The sequence below is a fragment of the Molossus molossus genome, unplaced genomic scaffold, assembly GCF_014108415.1.
Source record: "Molossus molossus isolate mMolMol1 unplaced genomic scaffold, mMolMol1.p scaffold_m16_p_7, whole genome shotgun sequence".
NCBI classification, from domain to species: Eukaryota; Metazoa; Chordata; class Mammalia; order Chiroptera; family Molossidae; genus Molossus; species Molossus molossus.
Genome location: NW_023425401.1, coordinates 36,569,782 through 36,594,122, shown reverse-complemented (window position 1 = coordinate 36,594,122; position 24,341 = coordinate 36,569,782). Strand labels below are relative to the sequence as shown.

Genomic DNA, 24,341 nt, shown 5'->3' with positions numbered 1-24,341 from the left:
CATTCTACCCAGTAGCAGCAGAATACATATTCTTTTCAAGTGCTGTGATATTGTGGTTTATAATAAGAAATATAGATTTGGTCCGTGTCTATTACCAAGTTCCTAAAACACTTGTCATTTTTTAGTCAATAAGAGCAAAGGAGCATCTATTGTTACAATATTTGGTCTTTTATTCTCAGTTTCTATAATATTTCCAGAGTAATATACATTTTGTTATTCATAATAAGTCACGTCTGATTTCAGGATAATAAGATGATTTTTGGAAAGCCCCTAGATAGCCACAGAATGGGGGGGACCATTTGCCAAGGGAGCCAACCATATAATTGACTAGAGAGTTGGAACTTTCACCCCTACCCTCAACCTCTAGGAAGGGGAAAGAAGCTGGAGATTGAGTTTAGTCACCAATGGCCAATGATTTAATCAGTTGTGCCTACATAATGAGACATCCATAAAAATCCTAAACTATAAGACAGAGAGAGCTTCCAACTTGTTGAACATATAGAGGTTCTCCCTACCCTGCCCTGTGCATCTCTTCCATCTGGCTGTTCCCAGGTTGTATGCTTTCATAACAAAACAGTAATCTAATAAGTACATTGTTTTCCTTAGTTCTGCGAGCCTCTTCAACAAGTTTTGCATCCCAAGGAGGGGTGGAACATCTAATATATAGCTGATTGGTTAGAAGCTCAGGGGACAACATGAATTAGAATCCAAGGTGGGGGCAGGAAGGCAGTACAGTCTTGTGGGACTCAGCCTTTTACCTGTAAGCTCTGATGTCAATTCCAGGTAGATAGTGTTAGAATTGAATTGAACTGTAGGACATCTGGGTGGTGTCTGCACATAATTGAAGATGTGATTGGTGGTGGGGGGGGGGAAGCCCACATATTTGGTGGCCAAAAGTGAATCATTGAAAGTATAGTGTTGAGGAAAGACAGAGTTTTTTTGATAAGTGCATATGCAATATTCTCTAGGATAGATCACATGCCAGGTCATAAAACAAGTATTAGTAAATTTAAGAAGACAGAAATAATTCTAAATATCTTTTCTGACCACAGTGGAATAAAACTAGAAATCAATAACAAAAGAAAATCAGGAAAACTCACAACTGAGTCCAAATTAAACATCAAACTCTTGAAATAACCACCGGGTCAAAGACAAAAACAAAAGGGAAATTAGAAAATTTCTCAATACAAACTAAAATGGAAACACAACATACTAAAACTTATGTAATACAGCAAAAGCAGTGCTAAGAGGGAAGTTGATAGTGATAAATGCTTACATTGGAAAAGAAGCAAGATTCGAACAACCTAACTTTATACCACAATGAACAAGAAAACAAAGAACAAACTAAGCCCTGGCCGGTTTGGCTCAGCGGTTAGAGCATCGGCCTGCAGTCCAGAGAGACCCGGGTTCGGTTCCCACTAAGGGCATGTACCTCAGTTGCAGTTTGTCCCCGGCCCTGGTTGGTCGGGTGCGGGTGGCAGCCACTCGATGTGTCCCTTTCATGTCAATGTTTCTCTCTCTCTCTCCCTCCCACTCTATCTGAACAAAATATCGAAAAATGTCCTCAGGTGAGGATAAAAAAAAAAGATTATAAAGGACTGTTATATATAATTATATATCAACAAATTGGACATCATAGAATAAATGGATAAATTCCTAGAAACATACAGCCTACCAAGACTGAGTCAAGAAGAAATGGAAAGCCTGAACAGAACTAACAATAAGGAGACTGAATCAGCAGTCAAAATTTCCCAACAAAAAAAAGCCTGAGACCAGGTAGCTTCACAGGTAAATTTTACCAAATATTTAAATAATGAATACCAATCCTTAAACTGTTCCAAAAAATAGAAGAGGGAACACTTCCAAATTCATTTTATGAGAACAATATCACCATTATACTAAATCCAGACAAAGACTCCCTGAGAAAAAACTACAGATCAATCAATATTCCTCATGAACATGAATACAAAAGTCCCCTAGTAACTATTAGTAAACCGGATTCAACATTACATTAAAAGGATCATATGCCATGACCAAGTGGGATTTATTTATCTCTGGGATGCAAGAATGATTTAGGATATGCAAATCTATCAGTGTGATACACCACATTAACAGAAAAAGAGAAAAAGCACATAGGCATCTCAATAGATGCAGAAAAAAGCACTCGACAAAATTCAACACACTTTCATGATAAAAATTCAACTAAGTTAGGTAGAGAAGAAATGTGTCAACAAATCAAGGCCATATATGAAAAGCCCACAGCTAACATCGCGCTCGGTGGCGAAAAGCTGAAAGCTTTTCTTAAGATCTGCAGCAAGGCAAAGATGCCCACTCACCTCTTCTATTCAGCATAGTACTATAAGCTCTAGAAGAAAAGGTGTCTAAACCAGAAAGGGAGAAGTAAAATTATCTGTTTGCAGATGATATGATCTCATATGTAGAAAACCCTGAACACCCCACCAAAAAAACTGTTAGAACTAATAAATTCAGTGAAGTTATGGGATACAAAATCAACATACAAAAATCAGTCGCATCTCTGCACACCAATAATGAACTATCTGGAAAGGAAATTAAAAAAATAATCACATTGGCAACAGCACCAAAAAGCATAAAATAATTTAGGAATAAATACAATCAAGACGGTGAAAGACTTATACATTGAAAACTATAAAACACTAATGAAAGAAATTAAACCTGATACAAATAAATGAAAAGACGTCCGTGTTCATGAATTGGAAGAATTAATATTGTTTAAATTTTCAGACTGCCAAAGTAATATATAGATTAAATGCAATCCCTATAAGAATCATAAAGATATTTTGACAGAAATAAAAAATACAGTCCTAAAATTCATATGGAACAAGTAATCATCAGAAAAATGCAAATCAAAACTATAATGAGATAACACCTCACACCTGTTATGATGGTTATCAAGAAAACAAAAGATATGCCTAGCTGGTGTGGCTTGTGGATTGAGCATCGTCCCATGGACTGAGAAGTCCCGGTTCAATCCCGGTCAGGGCACATGCCCAGGTTGTAGGTTTGATCGATGTCTCTCTCTCACATCGATGTTTCTCTCTCTCTCTAGAAAAATCAATAACAATATATTTATTTAAAAAAGAGAACAAGCCCTGGCCGATTTGGCTCAGCAGTTAGAGCATCGGCCTGCAGACCAGAGAGACCCGGGTTCGGTTCCCCCTAAGGGCATGTACCTCAGTTGCAGTTTGTCCCTGGCCCCAGTTGGGGTCATGTGAGTGGCAACCAGTCGATGTGTCTCTCTCACATCGATGTTTCTCTCTCTTTCTCCCTCTTTCCCTCCCGCTCTATCTGAAGATGAATGCAGGAATGTACTCAGGTGAGGATTGATTAAATAAATAAATAAATAAATAAATAAAATAAAAAATACAAGTGTTGGTTGAGGATGTGCAGAAAGGGAACTCTCATACACTTTTGGTGGGAATGTAAAATGGTGTGTGGCCACTATGGAAAACAGTATGGAGGTGCCTCAAAAAAATAAAAATAGTATTACCATGTGATCCAACAATCCCACTTCTGGGTATGTGTCCCAAAGATTTGAAATCAGAATCTTGAAGAGACAGTGGCACTATGTTCATAGCAGCATTATTCACAATAGCCTAGATAGGGAAACAACCCAAATCTCCATCAATAGATGAATAGATAAACAAAAAATGGTATGTACATACAATGGAATATTACTCAACCTTTAAAAAGAAGGAAATACACATTGCAGTAATATGAATGGACCTGGACGACATTATGCCAAGTGAAATAAGGCATTCACAAAAGGGCATCTCTTAAACATAATTTCTTTAAAATAGACAAAATTATAGAAGTAGACAATGGTATGTAGACAGTAGAATGATAAGGTGAGGAGGTATGAGTTGTTGTTCAATGAGTATAAAGTTACAGTTATACAACATTAGTAAATTTCAGAGATCTGCTATATAACAGTGCCTATTGTAAGTATTGTGTACTTAAAATTTGTTAAGTGGGCAGATCTCATGTTAAGTGTTCTTATTACAGAAACAAACATAACCCACAAAGGGACACAGGAAACTTTTATAGCTGATATTTTTATTACGTGGGTTGTAGTGATAGTAATATACATATGTCCAAACTCACTAAATTGCACACATTAATTATATGCAGATTTTTGTATTCCACTTATACCTAAATAAAGTTGGGGATGGGGGAAACTGATGAATACTACTTTCCATAAGATCAAGTAAGTAGTTTTACCTATTGCAAATTCACTATTTAATATAGAGGACTACTCAGCTTTCATCCAGATACACATAGACAATGGAAGTACTCAGCTATCTAGTTTCTTTTTTACTATAGAGAAGAGAGAGAGAGAGAGTGATAAACATGAAAACCTGATCTTAAGTTTCAGTGACAAATTCTTATTGACCAAAGCACTGTATTAAGCATAGTAAAATATTAAGATGAGTATTAATAAGTATCATCCTTAATAATATATTGGGATTAAGAGGTTACTGCAGAAAATATCTTGATGATTTATTCCTTCTTTATTTACTACATCACAGTTATACTAAAAATTAATAGATTATGGTTTTATTTATCTGTGTCTTTTATTATAACAAACTTCAAATCCCTTGGGATAAGAGATAAGGTAGAAAAAATAAGTAATAGAAAGACTTCCAGTCAAGATGGCAGCGTAGGTCACGTCCTCCCACAACCATGTCAAAATTACAACTAAACTACAGAACAACCATCATTCAGAACTGCTGGCATGGAGCTGAATGGAAGTCCTACAACTACCGAATTAAAGAAGCAGCCAAGCCCTGGCCATTTGCTCAGCGGTTAGAGTGTCAGCCTGCGGTCTAGAGAGACCCGGGTTCAGTTCCCGCTAAGGGCATGCACCTCGGTTGCAGTTTGTCCCCGGCCCTGGTTGGTTGAGCAGGTGGCAGCCACGCGATCTGTCCCTTTCACGTCGATGTTTCTCTCTCTCCCTTTCTCTTCCTCTCTCTCCCTCCAACTCTATCTGGAGATAAATAGAAAAATATCCTCAGGTGAGGATTAAAAAAAAAAGAAGCAGCAGCAGCCACACTGAGATTGGTAGGAGGGGCATAGGCAGACTGGCTGCTCCCACACTCACGTGTGGCGGATAAAAATTAGGACACCTTGACTGGGAAGGTCCTCCCTGAGGACTGAGGGACCCCCACAAACACACCAGGTGCCCAGCTCAGGGTTACAGTGCCAGGAAGAGAAGTCCCCATAATTTCTGACTGGAAAAACCAGCGGGAACTGAGGCTCAGGGAGGCTGAGGCGGCTGGAGCCCAGGTAGCTCCTTAAAGGGCTGGTGCACAGACTTATCAGATTCTCTCCCTCTAAGCTTGGAGGGGAGGCAGCTTGAGGGGCGCCAGAGACACACAGGGAAGAACTGAGCTGTTTGGCACTGGAGTGAGGGTTGGAGAGGCAGCTTTCTCCTGCACAGACGTGCTGTCAGAGGCCTTTGTTCCTCTGGTGAGCCCTTCCCCCACAGGGCTGGCAATCCGCAGCCATATCTGGGACTCCAGCAACCTGGCTGAAACTGTTTGCCACACCCTGGTGATTCCCTGAGGCCCTGCCCCACCCAACTTTCAGGCCCACCCAAGCTGTTACCAGTTGCTTCACCACAAGACTGGCCTGCCTTGGATCCTGCTTCAGGTTTTCCTGAATTCTTTCAAACAAGCAGCATCTGGTCTCAGCTAGCCCCATACCTCTCATTAAGTAATACATAGAAACAAACACAGGGAGGCAGCCAAAATAAAGAGACAAAGAAACAGGTCCCAAATGAAAGAATAGAACAAAACTCTAGGAAAAGAACTAAGTGAAATGGAGATAAGCAACCTAACAGATGCAGAGTTCAAAACACTGCTTATAAGGATGCTCAGTGAACTTAGTGAGAATTTAAATGAACTTAGTGAAGGCCTCAAGAGCATAAAAAAGGGCCAATCAGAAATGAAGGATGCACAGTCAGAAATGAAGGAGGCACTAACTGAAATAAAGAATAATTTACACAGATTGAGTAGTAGAGTAGGTAAAGCCAAGAAGCAAACCATTGATTTGGAATATAAGGAAGCAAAAACACCCAATCAGAACAGCAAAAAGAATCCAAAAAAATGAGGATAGTGTAAGAAGAGAGAGAGAACAAGAAATCGAAAACCTATTTGAAACAATAATGGCAGAAAACTTCCCTAACTCGGTGAAGGAAACAGACATACAAGTCCAGGAAGCACAGAGAGTCCCAAACAAGATGAACCCCAACAGGCCCACACCAAGACACATCATCATCAGAATGCAAAAGGTTCAAGACAGAGAGAATCTTAAAAGCAGCAAGAGAAAAGCAGTGAGTTACCTACAAGGGAGTTCCCATTAGACTGTCAGCTGATTTCTCAAAAGAAACTTTGCAGGCCAGAAGGGAGTGGCAAGAAATATTCAGAGTGATGAAAAGCAAGAACCTACAACCAAGATTACTCTATCCTGCAAAGCTGTCATTTAGAATCGATGGCCATATAAAGACTTTCCCAGACAAGGAAAAGCTAAAGGAGTTCATCACCACCAAACCATTATTATATGAAATGTTGAAGGGTCTTCTTGAAGAAAAAGATCAAAAATATGAACAAACAAAATGGCAATGGATACATATCTATTGACAATGGAATCTACAAACAAAATGAACAGGCAGAACAGAAACATTCTCATAGATACAGAGAACATTTTGTTGATTGCCAGATGGGAGGGGAGTTGGGGGAATGGGTGAAAAAGGTGAAGGGATTAAGAACAAATTGGTTGCTAGACTGGCAAACCTGGAGTTGGGGGATGGGAAGAAATAAAGCAAAGAACTTACATGCATAACCAATGGACACAGACAACAGTGTGGGAAAAGGTGGGAGGGGGGCTGGAATGGGGAGGGGAAAATGAGGAACATCTGTAATACATTCAACAATAAAGATTTTTTTAAAAAGAAAAAAAAAAAAGGGAACAAAATGAGGTGGTAAAGCCTGGAAATACCTGAGTCAGAGGGGCCAGCTGACCTTTTTGTACCAACCCCACCACCTCCACATACTCACAGCCACCATTGCCGTAGAAACAAGGGTCTTTCTCTCTCTCTCTCTCTTTTTTTTTTTTTTTATAGAGGAAGCCATGTTAAGTAATTACAAATTAATATTGAACCATAAATAATTAATAGTCATATTAAATAGGAAAGGGACACAGACATTTGACTCGAGCAAGCTTCCAGTGCTTGGGAGAAATACTGGAGATCTGCCTCTGCTGCTGTTTACCACCAGCAGCAGCTGCACAGCTTGTTCACCCTCTGCCCATCCCCCACCCAGGAAAGCACTGCAAAGTGGCCTCCGCCGCAACCTCAGTCCCTCACTCCCTGTGAAATGCACAGGCCTCAGCAGCAGCACTTTCAAATCATCTCAACCGCAAAGATAAAATGAAATTAAAAATCATCAAATGAGACATACCAACACTGTGAAAGAAACAATCAATTGATAAATTTTGAAGAAACAGTTGCTAGAGTAACCAGTTGCTAGAGGACACCTTTAAGAGTAATTAATATCATGAAAGCAAAGGAGAATACTGCATCTGCAGAAGAGAAACAGGCAGCTATGAAAAAGAAGTCATTGATAGTGGTTTTAAAATAGTTAAAATTAAACTACACTGGCAAAGTAAAACTCTCTTCAAAGTTCAATTTTTAAGTAAAAAAAATTACTCAATTTCAGAAACAGTAAAAATACTTTGAAAAAAATTTTCATGGAAATAAACTGACAAATTGAGTTTAACAATAAATCCTTGTTAAATGAATAACTTCCTTTTTTATTTAAGGTGCTGCATTTTGGCTTGTTATTCCTCAGAGGATTACTTTCTTGAAAAGGAAGGCATTTTTCTCCTTTTGGATTTATTGGCAGTAAGTATGATTATAACAATTATAAAACAAAAATAAATGTCTTTATGAACACTTTCAAACTGAGTACCATAAAGCATTATTTTGTAATTAAATGTGCCCCCAGAGTACTCAAATGTTTGTTTTAATCAAACTCTCTATTGGAGATTTATAATATGCATTCACATATTAAAGGCTCTGAAAATTCCTCCAGTGAAGAAATCAGTTTATTTAGGACAGTGTTCCCAAACAGAGAATGACAGCAGAGCATTTGTTGTATGGGGTTTTTTCCCCACCAACCTTTAAAGAAACAGTGTGTGAAGTGTTTGACTATATAAAAACCTGTCGTCGTTTAATAACTTCTAGCTTCTTCTCTTCGTATTAAAAATTAAGGGCCATGCCCTGGTCAGTTTGGCCCAGCGGTTAGAACGTCAGCCCGCAGACCAGAGAGACCTGGGTTCGGTTCCCGCTAAGAGCACGTACCTTGGTTGCAGTTTGTCCCCGGCCCTGGTTGGGGTGCTGTGGATGGCAACCAGTCAATGTGCCTCTTTCACATCTATGTTTTTCTCTCTCTCTCTCTTCTTCCCTTTCTCCCTCCTGCTCTATCTGAGGATAAGTGCAAAAAAAAAATGTCCTTGGGTGAGGATAAAAACAAAAACAAAACAAAACATAAAAATTAAGGACCACATTAGAGAAAGGAGTCAAGATCAGCATGTTTAAGAAATGTGTATAATTTGTAGATATTGTAAAGAAGCTAGTGTGTCATGGACCTTTTTATAGAATAAGCAGGAGTGAGCATACAAAGTCTTCCAGGAAAGAGGGTTGCCAGTTAGCAGCTGTGAAGAATAGCAAAGACCCTCATTTATCCTCAAAGTAACCCTCTCAGTTATGAGTGAGTTCATTGTCAAAATGATATGGGGAAAAAAGTATAGTTTTGTTTTAATGAAACTGGGAGGTGTTCTCACAGAGTTCTAGCTGTGTCACTGTTGGTAGCCATCACTCCTTATTTTATTGAGAGTAATGAACCAACTTTGATTTAGCAAAGGTGCTAACATATTTAGTGTGCTTTCATTTCTCTGAAAGAAAATTAGTTGAATGTAAACTGTAATTGAAAAATATCTGGGGAAACGGAAGTGAGCGGCAGGGCTGGCTGACGGTAACCGTGCTGAGAAGATGAATACCAGAGGACTTGGACCTCAGCTAAAGGACAGTACTCCAGTTACTGAGCTCTCCGCAAGTGGACCTTTTGAAAATCATGATCTCCTTCGAAAAGGTTTTTCTTGTGTGAAAAATGAACTTTTGCCCAGTCATCCTCTTGAATTATCAGAAAAAAATTTCCAGCTCAACCAAGATAAAATGAATTTTTCTACACTGAGAAACATCCAGGGTCTGTTTGCTCCACTAAAATTGCAAATGGAATTCAAGGCAGTGCAATAGGTTCAGCGTCTTCCATTTCTTCCAAGCTCAAACCTTTCACTGGATATTTTGAGGGGTAGTGATGAGACTATCTGATTTGAAGATATTCTTAATGACCCATCACAAAGTGGACTAATGGGAGAACCACACTTGATGGTGGAACATACACTTGGTTTACTGTAATGCAGTGTGCTGACCATGGAAATGGAGGGGCGACATCATGTTTATAGTCCTCTTTTTACTATCATTTTATGTAAAGAACATTAAAAGTACTGACACATGCAAAAAAAAATAATAATATTTGTAAAAACCTCAACTAGGCAAAAAGATAAATAAATTACATTTTAAAAAAGAAAATGAGTTGACACCAGAGATAAGAGAATAAGCTCATCAGATATAAAACATTACAGACAAAAGTAAGTAAATAATAATTATGATAATAATTAAAATAACCCATCTCGATAAACAGGATTGAGTCTTAACCAGAAACTCTTGGAAAGTTCAGAAAATTGAACATATACAGACGAATGTATGTGTAGCTCTACTAATGTGGTCCTAAGTGATGTGCCACTCACCATGTTTCCCTGAACACAGTACAAGTGTGCCCCGGGGCACTGGTAATGTGTCGGGATTCTCAAAGTCCCAAAGTAATTTGGCTCATCTTCCTGGAATCTGTCCTTTGCCGTTAGGGTTTCTTTGATGGAAAGGTACAAAGACGGCGAAGGTAGGACAAAGCATATGACACAAAGTGTGAGCACAGGTAGGACAAGTCACATGGCACAGTAAGTGTGAGCACAGGTAGGATAAGTCACATGGAACAATAAGTGTGAGCACAGGTAGGACAAGTCACATGGCACAGTGTAAGTGTGAGCATAGGGAAGACAAATAGTATAGCACAGTAAGTGTGAGCATAGGCTGGAATCCAGTACTTGTTAGCTCTATAACTTGGGCAAGTTTTTTTAACATCTCTGATATCAACTTCAAAACAAAGATAACAGTAGTATCTGCCTCGTGCATTGTTGGGAGGTTATGAGTGAAATGTGTGTGCATGAGTACATGTGCACCTACATATGTATATACACTTTATATTCATTTATACACGCAATGTTATTCTAACACTAGTTAGAATAGTTTCTGAGACTTCCGGTCAAGGTGGCGGCATCGGTAAACATGGTATTGCGTCCTCCCACAACCACAAAGTTACAACTAAACTACAGAACAACCATCATTCAAAACTGCCTGAAATCAGCCCTGGCCAGTTTGGCTCAGCGGTTAGAGCATTGGCCTGCGGTCCGGACAGACCCGGTTCGGTTCCCGCTAAGGGCACGTACTTCGGTTGCAGTTTGTCCCCGGCCCTGGTTGGTTGTGCGGGTGGCAGCCACTCGATGTGTCCCTTTCACATCGATGTTTCTCTCTCTCTCTCCCTTCCTCTCTCTCCTTCCCACTCTATCTGTACAAAAAATGGAAAAATATCCTCAGGTGAGGATAAAAAAAAAAAAAAAAAAAAAAAAACTGCCTGAAATCAACTAAACTACAGAACAACCATCATTCAAAACAGAACAACCATCATTCAAAACTGCCTGCTGAATGGAAGTCCTACATCTACGAAATTAAAGAAGCAGCCACACTGAGACTGGTAGGAGGAGCGGAGGCGGACGGGCTGGTCCCACACCCACGTGTGGTGGATAAAAATCAGGAGGATACCTCGGCTGGGAAGGACCTCCCTGAGGACTGAGGGGTCCCCGTCCCACACCAGGCACCCCGCTCAGGGTTCCAGTGCCAGGAAGAGAATCCCCATTACTTCTGGCTGTAAACCCAGCAGTAACTGAGGCTGAGGGAGGCTGAGGCTGCGGGAGCCCCAGGCAGCTCCTCTTAAAGGGCCCGCACATGGATTTACTCAGACTTGTTCCCTCCAGGCTCCAGCATGGAGGAGGCAGCTTGAAAGGCACCAGAGACATATGGGGAAGAACTGAGCTGTTTGGCATTGGAGTGAGGGCTGGAGAGGCAGCTTCTTCTGGACAGACAGACATGCTGTCAGAGGACTTTGTTCTTTTGATGAGTCCTCTGGGGCGGCAGACGGCTGCCATATCTAGGACTCCAGCAACCTGGCTCACACTGGTAGCCCCGTCCTGGTGATTCCCTGAAGCCCCGCCCCACCCAACTTTCAGGCCCACCCAAGCTGTTGCCAGTTACTTTACCATAGGATTGGCCTGCCTTGGAACCTGCTTCAGGTTTTCCTAAATTCTTTCAAACAAGCAGCATCTGGTCTCAGCTAGCCCCATACCTCTCATTAAGTAATACATAGAAACAAACACAGGGAGGCAGCCAAAATAAAGAGACAAAGAAACAGGTCCCAAATGAAAGAACAGAACAAACTCTAGGAAAAGAACTAAGTGAAATGGAGATAAGCAACCCAACAGATGCAGAGTTCAAAACACTGCTTATAAGGATGCTCAGTGAACTTAGAATTTAAATGAACTTAGTGAAGGCCTCAAGAGCATTAAAAAGGGCCAATCAGAAATTAAGAGTGCACAGTGAGAAATGAAGGAGGCACTAACTGAAATAAAGAATAATTTACACAGATTGAGTAGTAGAGTAGGTAAAGCCAAGAAGCAGACCATCAATTTGGAATATAAGGAAGCAAAAACCCCCAATCAGAACAGCAAAAAGAAAAAAGAATCCAAAAAAATGAGGATAGTGTAAGGAGCCTCTGAGACAACTTCAAGCGTACCAACATTCGCATCTTAGGGGTGCCAGAAGAAGAAGAGAGAGAACAGGAAATTGAAAACCTATTTGAAACAATAATGACAGAAAACTTCCCTAACTTGGTGAAGATGTTGTGGCGCAACAGAACCAAGAGACCACCAGAGCCAAGTTAAAGCCAAATAGAGAGCAAAGCTGGCCTGCGACTGATCCTGAGTTCTCGGAGACCAGCCCTGGGGCCTCCAAATGTTGTGGTGTGACAGAGTCAAAGAAATACCACTAGAGAATTGAAGTCCAAATAAGACCGTATATTAGCCGGCTGGCGTCTGATTCCGAACACCCCGTGACAGAATCTTCTGAATCAGCCCCGATATGCCTTTATACCTTACAGAAAATAGGATCTTCTTGATATAATGCCCAGGGCCACAACAATGCTGTATAGAATTATTTTGCCTTATGGATAACAGGAACACCCAGGCACACCCAGGAACACCCAGGTATTTCAGGTATTTCAAGGTACTTTGGGTCACACTTAGCCCCAAGATGCACAAACACAATGTAAGCCTAATTCCTTGAGATTGTGGGGAAGGTCGAGTCTGACTCAAGACCTCCAGGCTCTGTGGACTCTGTCAGACACATAGCCGGTTCCCAGCAATTTCTTGGGTCAGGGAGTATTCCAATTTACTGAAGTTATTTTGACTAAATAGGTTCAGCTAGAGAGCATACAGTGACTTTCCCAATTATCAGTTATGGAGCAGCACAATATTTACCAATCATCAATTACGGGGTTATAAACATGCCAGCACAAAGGAAACAGACATATAAGTCCAGGAAGCACAGAGTCCCAAACAAGATGAACCCCAGGAGGCCCACACCAAGACACATCATCATCAAAATGCAAAGGTCGCCCTGGCCAGTTTTGCTCAGCGGTTAGAGTGTTGGCCTGCGGTCCGGAGAGACCCAGGTTCGGTTCCCGCTGAGGGCACGTACCTCGGTTGCAGTTTGTCCCTGGCCCTGGTTGGGTCGTGTAGGTGGCAACCACTCATTGTGTCCCTTTCACATCAATGTTTCTCTCTCTCTCTCCCTCCCCCCAACTCTATCTGAACAAAGTATCAAAAAATGTCCTCAGGTGAGAATAAAAAAAAAAATGCAAAAGGTCTGCCCTGGCTGGTTAGGCTCAGCAGTTGGAGCGTTGGCCTGTGGACCAGAGTCTCGGGTTCAGTTCCTGCTAGGGGCATGTACCAAAAATTAATAATAATAATAAATTGAATTTTAAAAAATGCAAAAGGTTCAAGACAGAGAGAATCTTAAAAGTAGCAAAAGCAGTTAGTTACCTACAAGGGAGTTCCCATAGGACTGTCAGCTGATTTCTCAAAAGAAACTTTGCAGGCCAGAAGGGAGTGGCAAGAAATATTCAGAGTGATGAAAAGCAAGAACCTATAACCAAGATTACTCTATCCTGCCAAGCTGTCATTTAGAATCCATGGCCATAAAAAGTTTCCCAGACAAGAAAAAGCTAAAGTAGTTCATCACCACCAAACCATTATTATATGAAATGTTGAAGGGTCTTCTTGAAGAAAAAGATAAAAAATATGAACAAACAAAATGGCAATCGATATATATCTATTGACAATTGAATCTACAAACAAAATGAACAAGCAGAACAGAAACATTCTCATAGATAAAGAGAACATTTTGTTGGTTGCCAGATGGGAGGGGGTTTGGGAGAATGGGTGAAAAAGGTGAAGGGTTTAAGAAGGACACATTGGTTGTTAGACTGACAAACCTCAAAGGGAAGGGGGATTGGGAGGGGAGAAATAAACCAAAGGACTTATATGCAAATATGCATAACCAGTGGACACAGACAACAGTATGGGGAAAGGCTGGAGGTGGGGCAGGAGCGGGGAGGAGGAGGTCAATAGGGGAAAAATGAGGAACATCTATAATACATTCAACAATAAAGATAAGTTTAAATAAAATAAAATAAAAAGAAGAAGAAAAAGAAAACTGCTCTGGCCAGTTTGGCTCAGCAGTTAGAGTGTTGGCCCGCCAACTGAAGGGTCTCAGGTTTGATTCCCGGTCAAGGGCAGTACCTGGGTTGTAGGTTTGATCTCAGGCCCCAGTTGGGGCTGTGTAGGAGGCAACCAATTGATATGTCGGTCTCACATCTCTTTCTCTCTCTCTCTCTCTCTCTCTCTCTCCCTCTCTCTCTCTCTCTCCCTCTCATCCTCCCTCCCTCTCTTCCTCCCTTCCATACTATCTAAAAACGAATAGAAAAATATCTTTAGGTGAGGATTAACAAAAAGAAAAAGAATAGTTTCTGACACATATTTTTGCTATGCAATTGTTTTCTATTTTTATGAATGTAATTATTAGATTGTGCTTAATGTAATTTTGAACCAGTCAAGTTAAATTATAACTTGCAATTATAAACATTCTTCAACGAAGTTTTCATATTAACCTCAACCCTTCTCCTAAAGGGTAGTATAAAAATAAAAAACTGGATAAACCAAAGAATTGATATGCATAACCAATGGACACGGACAATAGTGTGGGGAAGGCAGGAGCGGGGCAGGAGCAGGGAGGAGATGGTCAGTGGGGTAAAAAATAGGGGACATCTGTAATACTTTCAACAATAAGGATAAAATTTTTTTTAAATCAATGGAAAAAATATCCTCGGGTGAAGATAAAAAGAAAAAAAAAATGGTGAAGAGATCAAGAAGTACAAATTGTTAGTCACCAAATAGTCACAGGGATGTAAAGTACAGCATAAGGAATATAGTCAGTGATATTATAATAACTATGTACAGTGCCAGGTGGGTACTTGAAATATTGGGGGGACCACTTTGTAAAGTGCATTATTGTCTAACCACTATGCTATATACCTGACACTAATACAAAATAATATTGAATGTAAACTGTAATTGAAAAATAAAAATTCCTATAAAAATAAAAAATATTTTATTGAGCGTTTTGCTTAATATAATCTGCTAAAATAGTTATTCAGTGTGCAATAATAATAAGAATTGCTAATAGTGGTTAAATATTATTGAGAGCTTTCTGTGTGACAGGCAATCTCATATGACTCATCATAATCAATCTCTGAAGCAGGTAAATATTGTTATCCTTCATTTAATATAAGAGGAAACAGTAAATGTTTATAATTCAAACAATAGGTTACATGTTTTCTTTGCTATTCTATTAGCAGTATATTATAAGAGTTAATCAATAAAAAATAGCCCTGGCCGGTTTGGCTCAGCGGTTAGAGCGTTGGCCTGCAGTCCTGAGAAACCCGGTTTCAGTTCCCGCTAAAGGCACGTACCTTGGTTGCAGTTTGTCCCCAGCCCTGATCGGTTGTGCGGGTGGCAGCCACTCGATGTGTTCCTTTCGCATTGATGTTTCTCTCTCTCTCTCTCTGTTCCTCTCTCTCCCTCCCACTCTACCTGAACAACAACAACAAAAAATGGAAAAATGTCCTCGGGTGAGGAAAAAAAAAAAAAAATCAATAAAAAATATTTCACACAGAAACCATCACTGTGTGGAGGCCATTGCTGTGGATCACTTCTCTCTACCTAAATTTTGGTTAGCTGAAAACTAGTTCTAACAGAACAAAGGAACTATGCTTGATACTTTTTCTTAAATTCTTAAATGCTCTTTTATGGATGCTGATTTTTAAAATATAAAATTACACCTCATTTTTAATTATTTTATGTGACTACCACTTACAATTACCATCAGCTTTTCTCTTAGTGACAATGAGAGTATAGCTACTGAATTTTTACACACCTTAGAGCATGTAAACTGGAAAGATTCTATTATTATAGTGACTTGTATACAGCACTGTTGTCCTTGCTCCACCTAAAATGAATGTCTTTACTTATGTTTGCATTCCCTTTTTCCTAGTCAACCAAATCAATTTCATTTTAGGTCATGATGTGTGTGTGTAACTACATCAGAATTATACTAAATCTTTTTATTCTTTTTAGTTCCTAGTGTTTGAAAATTTATTCATTATAATGGACATCTATTTTAACAGGAAACAAGCACAAATCATACTTAAGTAGAGTTTCAATTTTTTTTTTTTTTTTATCCTCACCCGAGGACATCTTTCCATTTTTTGTTCAGATAGAGCCGGAGGGAGAGAGAGGAAGAGAGAGAGAGAGAAACATCGATGTGAAGGGACACATCGAATGGCTGCCACCCGCACGACCAACCAGGGCCAGGGACAAACTGCAACCGAGGTACGTGCGTGCCCTTAGCGGGAACCGAACCCGGGTCTCTCTGTACCGCAGGCCGATGCTCCAACCGCTGAGCCAAACCGGCCAGGGCTAGAGTTTCAATTTTATAAGGCAATCATTTAGAGGAAACTTAGTGATTACTACAAATATTTCTCCTTTTTTAAGGTAATAGTTCTTATTATTTATTGCAACTTTTTTCTTTTTCTGTTTCCTTGCAAAAGTTGAACCAAAAAAAATTTTGTAATCTCATACTTGCAATAATGGTTGAATTTTGTGATAATCCCAAAACTACGGCTCACGTCAATGCTTGGCGAGGGAAGAAGAGCCAAACAGCTGCAAGTCTTTTAATTAAATTGTGGAGAAAGGAAGAAAGAGAACTAGGAGTAAAACGTGATAAACATGGGGTAATTATTGGTGAGTGTATTTATAATAGCTAGTACAAGCAATGAGATGCATATTTTTTATTTTTTTAACTCATCTTTATTGTTGAATGTATTACAAATGTTCTCCCCTTTTTTCCCCTATTGACCCCCTCCTCCCCAATCCCACCCCCCTCCTGCCTTCCCCACACTATTGTCGGTGTCCATTGGTTATGCATATATGCATAGAAGTTCTTTGATTTATCTCTTCCCGCCCTCCCTCCCCCCTTCCCTTTGAGGTTCATCAGTCTAACAACCAATTTGTACTACTTAATTCCTTCATCTTTTTCACCCATCCCCGCAGCCCCCTCCCATCTGGCAAGCAACAAAGTTCTCTGTATCTATGAGTCTGTTTCTGGTCTGCTTGCTCATTTTGTTTGTAGATTCAATTGTTGTTAGATATGTATTAATTGACATTTTATTGTTCATATTTTTGTTCTCCTTCAAGAAGACCCTTCAACATTTAGATGTATATTTTTAAAAAAGAGATCTTTAGCCCTGGCCAGTTTTGCTCAGGGGTTAGAGCATTGGCCCATGGACCAGTGAGTCACGGGTTTGATTCCAGTCAAAGGCACATACCTCTCTTGTGGTTTGGTCCCCAGCCCTGGTTGGGGTCATGCAGGAGGCAACTGATCAATGTGTCTCACATGATGTCTCTGTCTCTCTCCACCGCCCCTCCCACTCTATCTGAAGACAAATGGAAAAATATCCTCGGTTGAGGATTTTAAAAAAAAGATCTTTAAAAGATCAGAAAAGTAATAGACACAGATACCAGACTGGTCGTTACCAGGGATCAAACCCACAAGCTTGGTATGTGCCCTGACTGGGAATTGAACCTGCAACCTTTTGGTGTATGGGATGGTGCTCCAACCAATGAAGCCACCCAGCCAGGGCAAGAGTTTCACTTTTTAAAAAGTAATTTTGTGAAATTTTTATATCTTACATAAATAATAAAAATGAAAACTATAAGTTTTGCCACAGAATGGGGAATAAATAAATCACAGATTACTTATGCTTTCAAAAGAGTAACCATGTACAAGGTACTATTTTATTGTGTTACACTGTTTTTATATATTATGATGTCTCGACTAAAATCTCAAAATTAAGTATTAATTTAGTATGTTTTTTATGTTTTCATGACATCTAATGATTAGATACAAAGAAACCTCTATTTACTAGTTTTCAAGAAGAGCAAAAAATCATAGCACTGCCTGCTAATTGCCCAACTGTTGCAATTTTGGATGTTGCAGAGAACATCAGAGCAAAAATTTATGCTGTGTTGGACAAACTAGGTAAGAAACTACTTGTCATATTGACAAGCACCTCTCTGTTTTACTAAATATATAAATTGATTTTGCTGTGGAGCCCATTTTTCAACATGGTGAACAAAAGTCCCTTTATACAAATAAATGCATGTCCCATTGTTATCCCTGTGTCCAGGCTACACTCTGATCACTTAAATCAAGGTGTGTGGGACCCAGACATCAGTCTTTTTCAAATCTCCCCAGGCAATTCCAGTTCGCACCAGGATTAAAGGCAGTTAGTTTAGATGACTAGGCGTAAACTCTAGAATTCTTAATCACCTGAGTTGTTTATAAGTCCTTGCTTCTTATTAAGGAAAAAAAGTCCTCACTCTTTGGTTCTAAAAGTACAGTATCATGGGCTGACCAAAGCACAGAAACGACTCCTCTTTAATGACTAGGTAAGGATGACCTGCAGTAGAAAGAAGCTCACAGAAGTAACTTGGTCATAAATCAAGATGAATTCAAAAGTAACTGTTTGCATTTTTTTTAGGAGATTATATATATATATATATATATATATATATATATATATATATAATCACTTGCTTATATATCACTTGCTGTGTTAAAGTAATTCTCTCTTTACAAACTTTGTTTAGATTTTGAAAATTTACCTGGCCTATCTACTGAAGATTTTATCACCCTTTGTATCATACATAGATATCTTGATTTTAAAGTGAGTATCTTCTTAACCTTGTTATTAAAATCTAGCATGGCAAAAAAATCAACTGGGAAATAAAAAATCTGTTTGTAGTTGTGAGCAGTCACCTGTACTGTGCAGTTTTTATTTTTCATTTTGCATCTGATACTATTCGAAAAACATACAAAAAAATTGATTGTGTATTTTCTATGGAATAAGATTTCATCCAACTATTCGTTTATAAAAGAAGATGTGAAGCCAAGCAGCAGTGATCGGATCCAGGTTCGTTGTCTCGCAAAATGAAAGAATGAGTTCATGGACAAAGGGGCAAGCAAAAGCAAAATTTATTTGAAAAACAGACAGTCTCTCTGCAGCCGGGAGGGGCCCCAAGTGGGTTGCCGGTGAGGCTCCTTTGTCTAGGGCAGTGGTTCTCAACCTGTGGGTTGCGACTTCTTTGGGGGTTGAACGACCCTTTCACAGGGGTCGCCTAAGACCATCGGAAAACACATATTTCCTATGGTTTTAGGAACCGAGGCACCGCTCCTCCATCCGTCTCCGCCCACATGCAGATACGCCCACCTACAACATGAGGAACTGTATTACAGAGTCGTGGCATTAGGAATGTTGAGAACCACTGGTAGGGGTAGATGTATGTCTTGCTAACCTCCAGTTGGTCCTTTCAAGGAATTCTGCCTTAGCAACATCCATACATTTTAAAGCTTGTGTTTCCTACCTATCTGGCTTTAGCCTAGGTCATCTAGCTCTAAATTCATATTACCCTTCTGGGAAAAGCATATGTGGGCATCACTGATTTTAAAAAGTTCGCCCTAGCCCAGCCAATGTGGCTCAGTGGTTGAGCATCAACCCATGCACCAGGAGGTCGGCAGTTTGATTCCCAGTCAGGGCACATGCCCAGGTTGTGGGCCAAATCACCAGTCGGGGGCATGTAGGAGGTGGCCAGTCGATGCTCTCTCTGATCAATATTTCTATCTCTCTCTCCCTCTCCCTTCCTCTCTCTCTAAAATCAGTGAAGGAAAAAAATTTTTTTTTTTTCCTCACCCGAGGACATTTTTTTATTTTTTGTTCAGATAGAACGGGAGGGAGAGAGAGAGAGAAACATCAACATGAAAGGGCACATCAAGTGGCTGCCGCCTGCACGACCCAACCAGGGCCAGGGACAAACTGCAATCGAGGTACATGCCCTTAGTGGGAACTGAACCTGGGTAACCGCTGAGCCAAACCAGCCAGGGTGGGAAAAAAAATTTTTTTAAATAAAAAGCTCACCCTATCAGGTGAATTGAGGCAGATTTGATTAGCAAAGACATATATTATCCCATAATATTCCCTACTCAGAAGTGGACAGGTTTTTACTTAAAAACAGACATTGATTAGCTATCCCTGACATTTGTACAGAAGTTTTACTCCCAGGGAAGAGACAATTTAGTTGGGTGTGGTTAAGAACAAATAAAGCAACCCCAGGTATCCATAGAGGCCTTAGTGGCTTCCTTCTTTATGATAATTTCAACTTTTCCCAGACTATTAGTGAGGAGGAGGGGAAACACCATTGGAGCAACCCTATGCTTGCTTTTGGTTTCTTTTCTAAATCCAATTTTGGTTTCCTATAATCCTTTTTAAGGTAACCTGATTTTCTGCAATAATTTTGCAGCAAAACTCATTCAGCAGTCCTCTTGCTTTGCTCCCAGAAACCAGTAGGTATATTAATTGGAGTAGGTCAGAATCACCAGCACTATCTTCTTTATTTTGTTTTTTGTTTTGTTTTTTATCCTCACCCGAGGACATCTTTCCATTTTTTGTTCAGATAGAGCGGGAGGGAGAGAGAGGAAGAGAGAGAAAGGGAAACATCGATGTGAAGGGACACATCGAGTGGCTTCCACCCGCACGACCAACCAGGGCCGGGGACAAACTGCAACCGAGGTACGTGCGTGCCCTTAGCGGGAACCGAACCCGGGTCTCTCAGTACCGCAGGCCGACGCTCCAACCACTGAGCCAAACCGGCCAGGGCACTATCTTCTTTAATACTAAATAAAATTCATTTGCAAACCCATCAGGGTCCCAGAAAAAGGAACTATATAATCGATATTCCCCTCTTGCCTGAAACCAGCCTTTCTGGGTTTTTTTGTTATGTAATTGGCCCGTGCTCCTTTCAGAAGCTTCTAATTTGCAATCAAGATAAGCTTTTCATTTCTATTACTCAGGGACTGGGAGTTTCTGGCCTTGGGGGCACAGTTTCTCATGTTGATTTTAATTTTATTTTGAGATCTGTAGAGTCTGAATAAACCTCCAGATACACTGTGTAGTGGGTTGAAGTGCACTGCCTGTGTGCCAAGCTCCCAGTCCTCACAAACTCCCCACGTGTCTCAGCCTTCCCTTCTCACGGTCCTGTCCCTCGCTGCCTAGCCTGCCCCAGTCTCCTCAGATGGCTGTTACAGAGATAGAGTATTCAGAAGCCTAACAGAATGTATGAAATGTAATTTCTTCTCTTTTTTTTTTATCCTCACTCGAGGACATTTTTCCTTTTTTGTTGTTGTTGTTGTTCAGGTAGAGTGGGAGGGAGAGAGAGGAAGAGAGAGAGAGAGAAACATCGATGTGAAGGGACACATCGAGTGGCTGCCACCCGCACGACCAACCAGGGCCGGGGACAAACTGCAACGGAGGTACGTGCCCTTAGCGGGAACCGAACCCGGGTCTCTCTGGACCGCAGGCCGACGCTCCAACCGCTGAGCCAAACCGGCCAGGGCAATAATTTATTTTAATAAGCAATAATTCATTTATTTCTATCTCCTAAATGATCTATAAAGAGAAGAAATTACAGCCCTGGCCGGTTTGGCTCAGCGGTTAGAGCATCGGCCTGCGGTCCAGAGAGACCCGGGTTCGGTTCCCGCTAAGGGCACGTACCTCCGTTGCAGTTTGTCCCCGTCCCTTCACATCGATGTTTCTCTTTCTCTCTCTTCCTCTCTCTCCCTCCCGCTCTATCTGAACAAAAAATGGAAAAATGTCCTCAAGTGAAGATAAAAATAAATAAATTATTAATACTTATTAAAGTATTTTATCATTTTATATGATGGTCAAATGTCAATTAAATAATATTAGGTTGCTTACCTTGCTGGATATATATATATATTATATATATATATATATATATATTTTTTAATCCTCACCTGAGGATATATTTTTCTATTTATCTTCAGATAGAGTGGGAGGGAGGGAGAGAGAGAGAAACATGGATGTGAGAAAGACTCATCGACTGGTTGCCTCCGCACGACTTGGACCAGGGCCAGGGATGAACTGCAACCGAACTATGTGCCCTTGACTGGAACCGAACCCGCCACTCAGTGGTCTCCGGGCTGGCGCTCTAACGACTGCGCAACCAGTTAGGACGCGGTTATATTTTTGGTAAATAAATGCTTTTGAAGTTTCAGGGAAGTCTCTCCAAGTAAACATTTTCTTGTAGTAATACTAGTATATTATGTATTTGAATGTTGTATGAATAAACCTCTTTTTTCAAGTGAAAATAAGACTGAATTTTATCCCTATCCTGGATATATAAATTTTTCTTTAAATTTAAACGTACTCAAGCACATTAATTTCCAGACAGCCCAGAATATGTGATGGAGCTTTCAATTGGATAGAACCATGGAGTTAAGAGCTTGAGATTCAATTACTGCTTTAGCAAGAAGGTGAGGGGCAGGGCCCGGTTTTTCTGGGTTTTTCCGTTTTTTTCTCGGGTCCCAGGAATTCCCGTGTTCATTGTCCTGTAAATTTAGCCTGTTATCCTTCAACATAAAGCTTTAGGAAGGAAAACATTAGTATTCAGGAGGCTGAGACTAAAGCAGCAGTTTCTGCTGCTGTTAAGAGACTAAACCCGAGGGCAGTGATGATGGCAGGGAGCTAGACTTAGGCAGTGGAACCTCATCCGTGAATACCTTATCACTGAGAAACGTTTGAAATTACTTCTGAATACTCAGATGTAACTGGTGCTCCAAATCATCCCCAATGCACTTAACTGATTCCTAAGGAGTAAGTTAGGAAAAGTTGGGTCAGTAAGTGTTAACTTTGGAACAACAATCAAAATAAAGTATTACCTAAAATTGTATCTTTTCTTTTCAGTTAATTTAACTCTTTTAAACTTAAACTTTGTTATAACAGATTGGAGAAATATGGAACGAAATATGTGAAGAAATAAAATTAGAAAAGTTAAAACCAGTCGCTACAGATAAATATATTTTGGAAGCTATTACAACAGCTTCAGAAAATGTTGGGAAGATGGTTGCTTCTCTGCAAAGGGAGATGACTGAAAGCCAAGCACGCCAAGATGTGCAAAATGAACAAAAAGCGTATGCAAAAGTAAGCCACAATTACCACTGAGACACAAGATAATAATTTCATTGTATACACTAGTTGAAGTTCTCCATAGGATATATATTTCTCTGTACCGCAGGCTGACGCTCCAACTGCTGAGCCAAACCGGCCAGGGCTATATTTCTTATTTGTGAATGTTTCCGCACATAAAGTTATTTATAGTTTTCTCTTATGCTACTTTCACTATCTTTGTACAGTTTTTAAAGACACCATGGAGTTCAGAGGTTAAGATAGTCAATTACTATATTCAGTGCTGTGTTAAATGGCATTCTAATCTACAAGCTTACATTTCAAAAGGTAACGACACCTGATACACTTCCCTTTTTTGAAATGTCAAACCCAAAAATGATTGGTTATTTAACAAACTCTGACAAACAGTGTATCCCTGTGTATATAGGTACAACCTCACTGAGAAAGTTGGCCCTCACCCTCCCTCTGCTATGCCAACCATAGGCATATCCTCACTTCCGTGCCTAAACACTAGGAGCATTCTGTAAATCCAGAGATAAACAGGTCTCTGACTTCAGCTAATCAGAAAAGGCCTGTCGGGAATATATGAGCCATTTTCCTAAAGCTTTACGCCGGTGGGAAACTGACACATCAGAAGCTTCTGAGCAAATAGGTTAAGTGGCTGTTTAACTTGTCCATAGAATGCAAAGATGGTGTAGAGTCCCCACTTATGCTTGGTGATCCTTTATGACTACAGTTAACTATTTTAAACCCTCTAAGGGGATTTCCAAAGTGTTTTCTTTTGCCTGTTGCTTTCACATAAGCTATTAAAATGTATAGCTTCAGCCTAGTGGAACTCTGCATCCACCTATGAATTCTGTTTTAGACACCTCCTTGCTTAAAAGTTTTGTTTGTTAAGAAGATTTATTGTGTGGATGCTACCATTTAACCCATTATTTGCTTTTAAGTGGAGTGGCCCTTTTGGAAGTTCCGCAGCCTCATTAGTTCTGCTGAGTGACAGAATGTCTGCTCTGTAGACTAGCTATTGTTGATATGTCGGTCACTCTTGATTTATCATGGCTCTGACCCCACTTATTTTTTAAGTTATTTAATTAAATACTTCTAGGTTCATAATTTAAACTTAATATTATAGTTGACACCAATCAAGGGCCAGTGTCTTCTGATTATATACTTAATGGATGTCCTCGTGACAAGTACAGTTTTTGCAGTTTGTTAGTAGTTACCTCCCTAGACTGCATCACCACAACTCAGTACTCACAAAATTGCTTGTCTTGCTGCAGTCGTAAATTAGAACTAGTTTTACCGATATAATCTTGTTTAAATTCTTATTAGTAGCAGCAGGAATCTCTTTAT

The 24,341-nt window shown here is 40.0% G+C and overlaps 1 protein-coding gene and 1 pseudogene across 1 annotated transcript in view; both read left to right on the top strand.

Moving 5' to 3' along the window:
• CFAP69 (cilia and flagella associated protein 69) overlaps window positions 1-23,024 on the top strand; it is a 59,387-nt gene extending 36,363 nt beyond the window's left edge. Inside the window, exons 15-19 of the mRNA XM_036246882.1 lie at window positions 7,861-7,942; window positions 16,497-16,689; window positions 17,849-17,986; window positions 18,598-18,674; window positions 22,806-23,024. Of these exons, the coding sequence (XP_036102775.1) occupies window positions 7,861-7,942; window positions 16,497-16,689; window positions 17,849-17,986; window positions 18,598-18,674; window positions 22,806-23,024 (709 nt within the window). The remainder of the gene's footprint in view (window positions 1-7,860; window positions 7,943-16,496; window positions 16,690-17,848; window positions 17,987-18,597; window positions 18,675-22,805) is intronic.
• On the top strand, window positions 9,092-9,517 carry LOC118619973 (annotated as a pseudogene).
• Window positions 23,025-24,341: the final 1,317 nt, after the last annotated feature.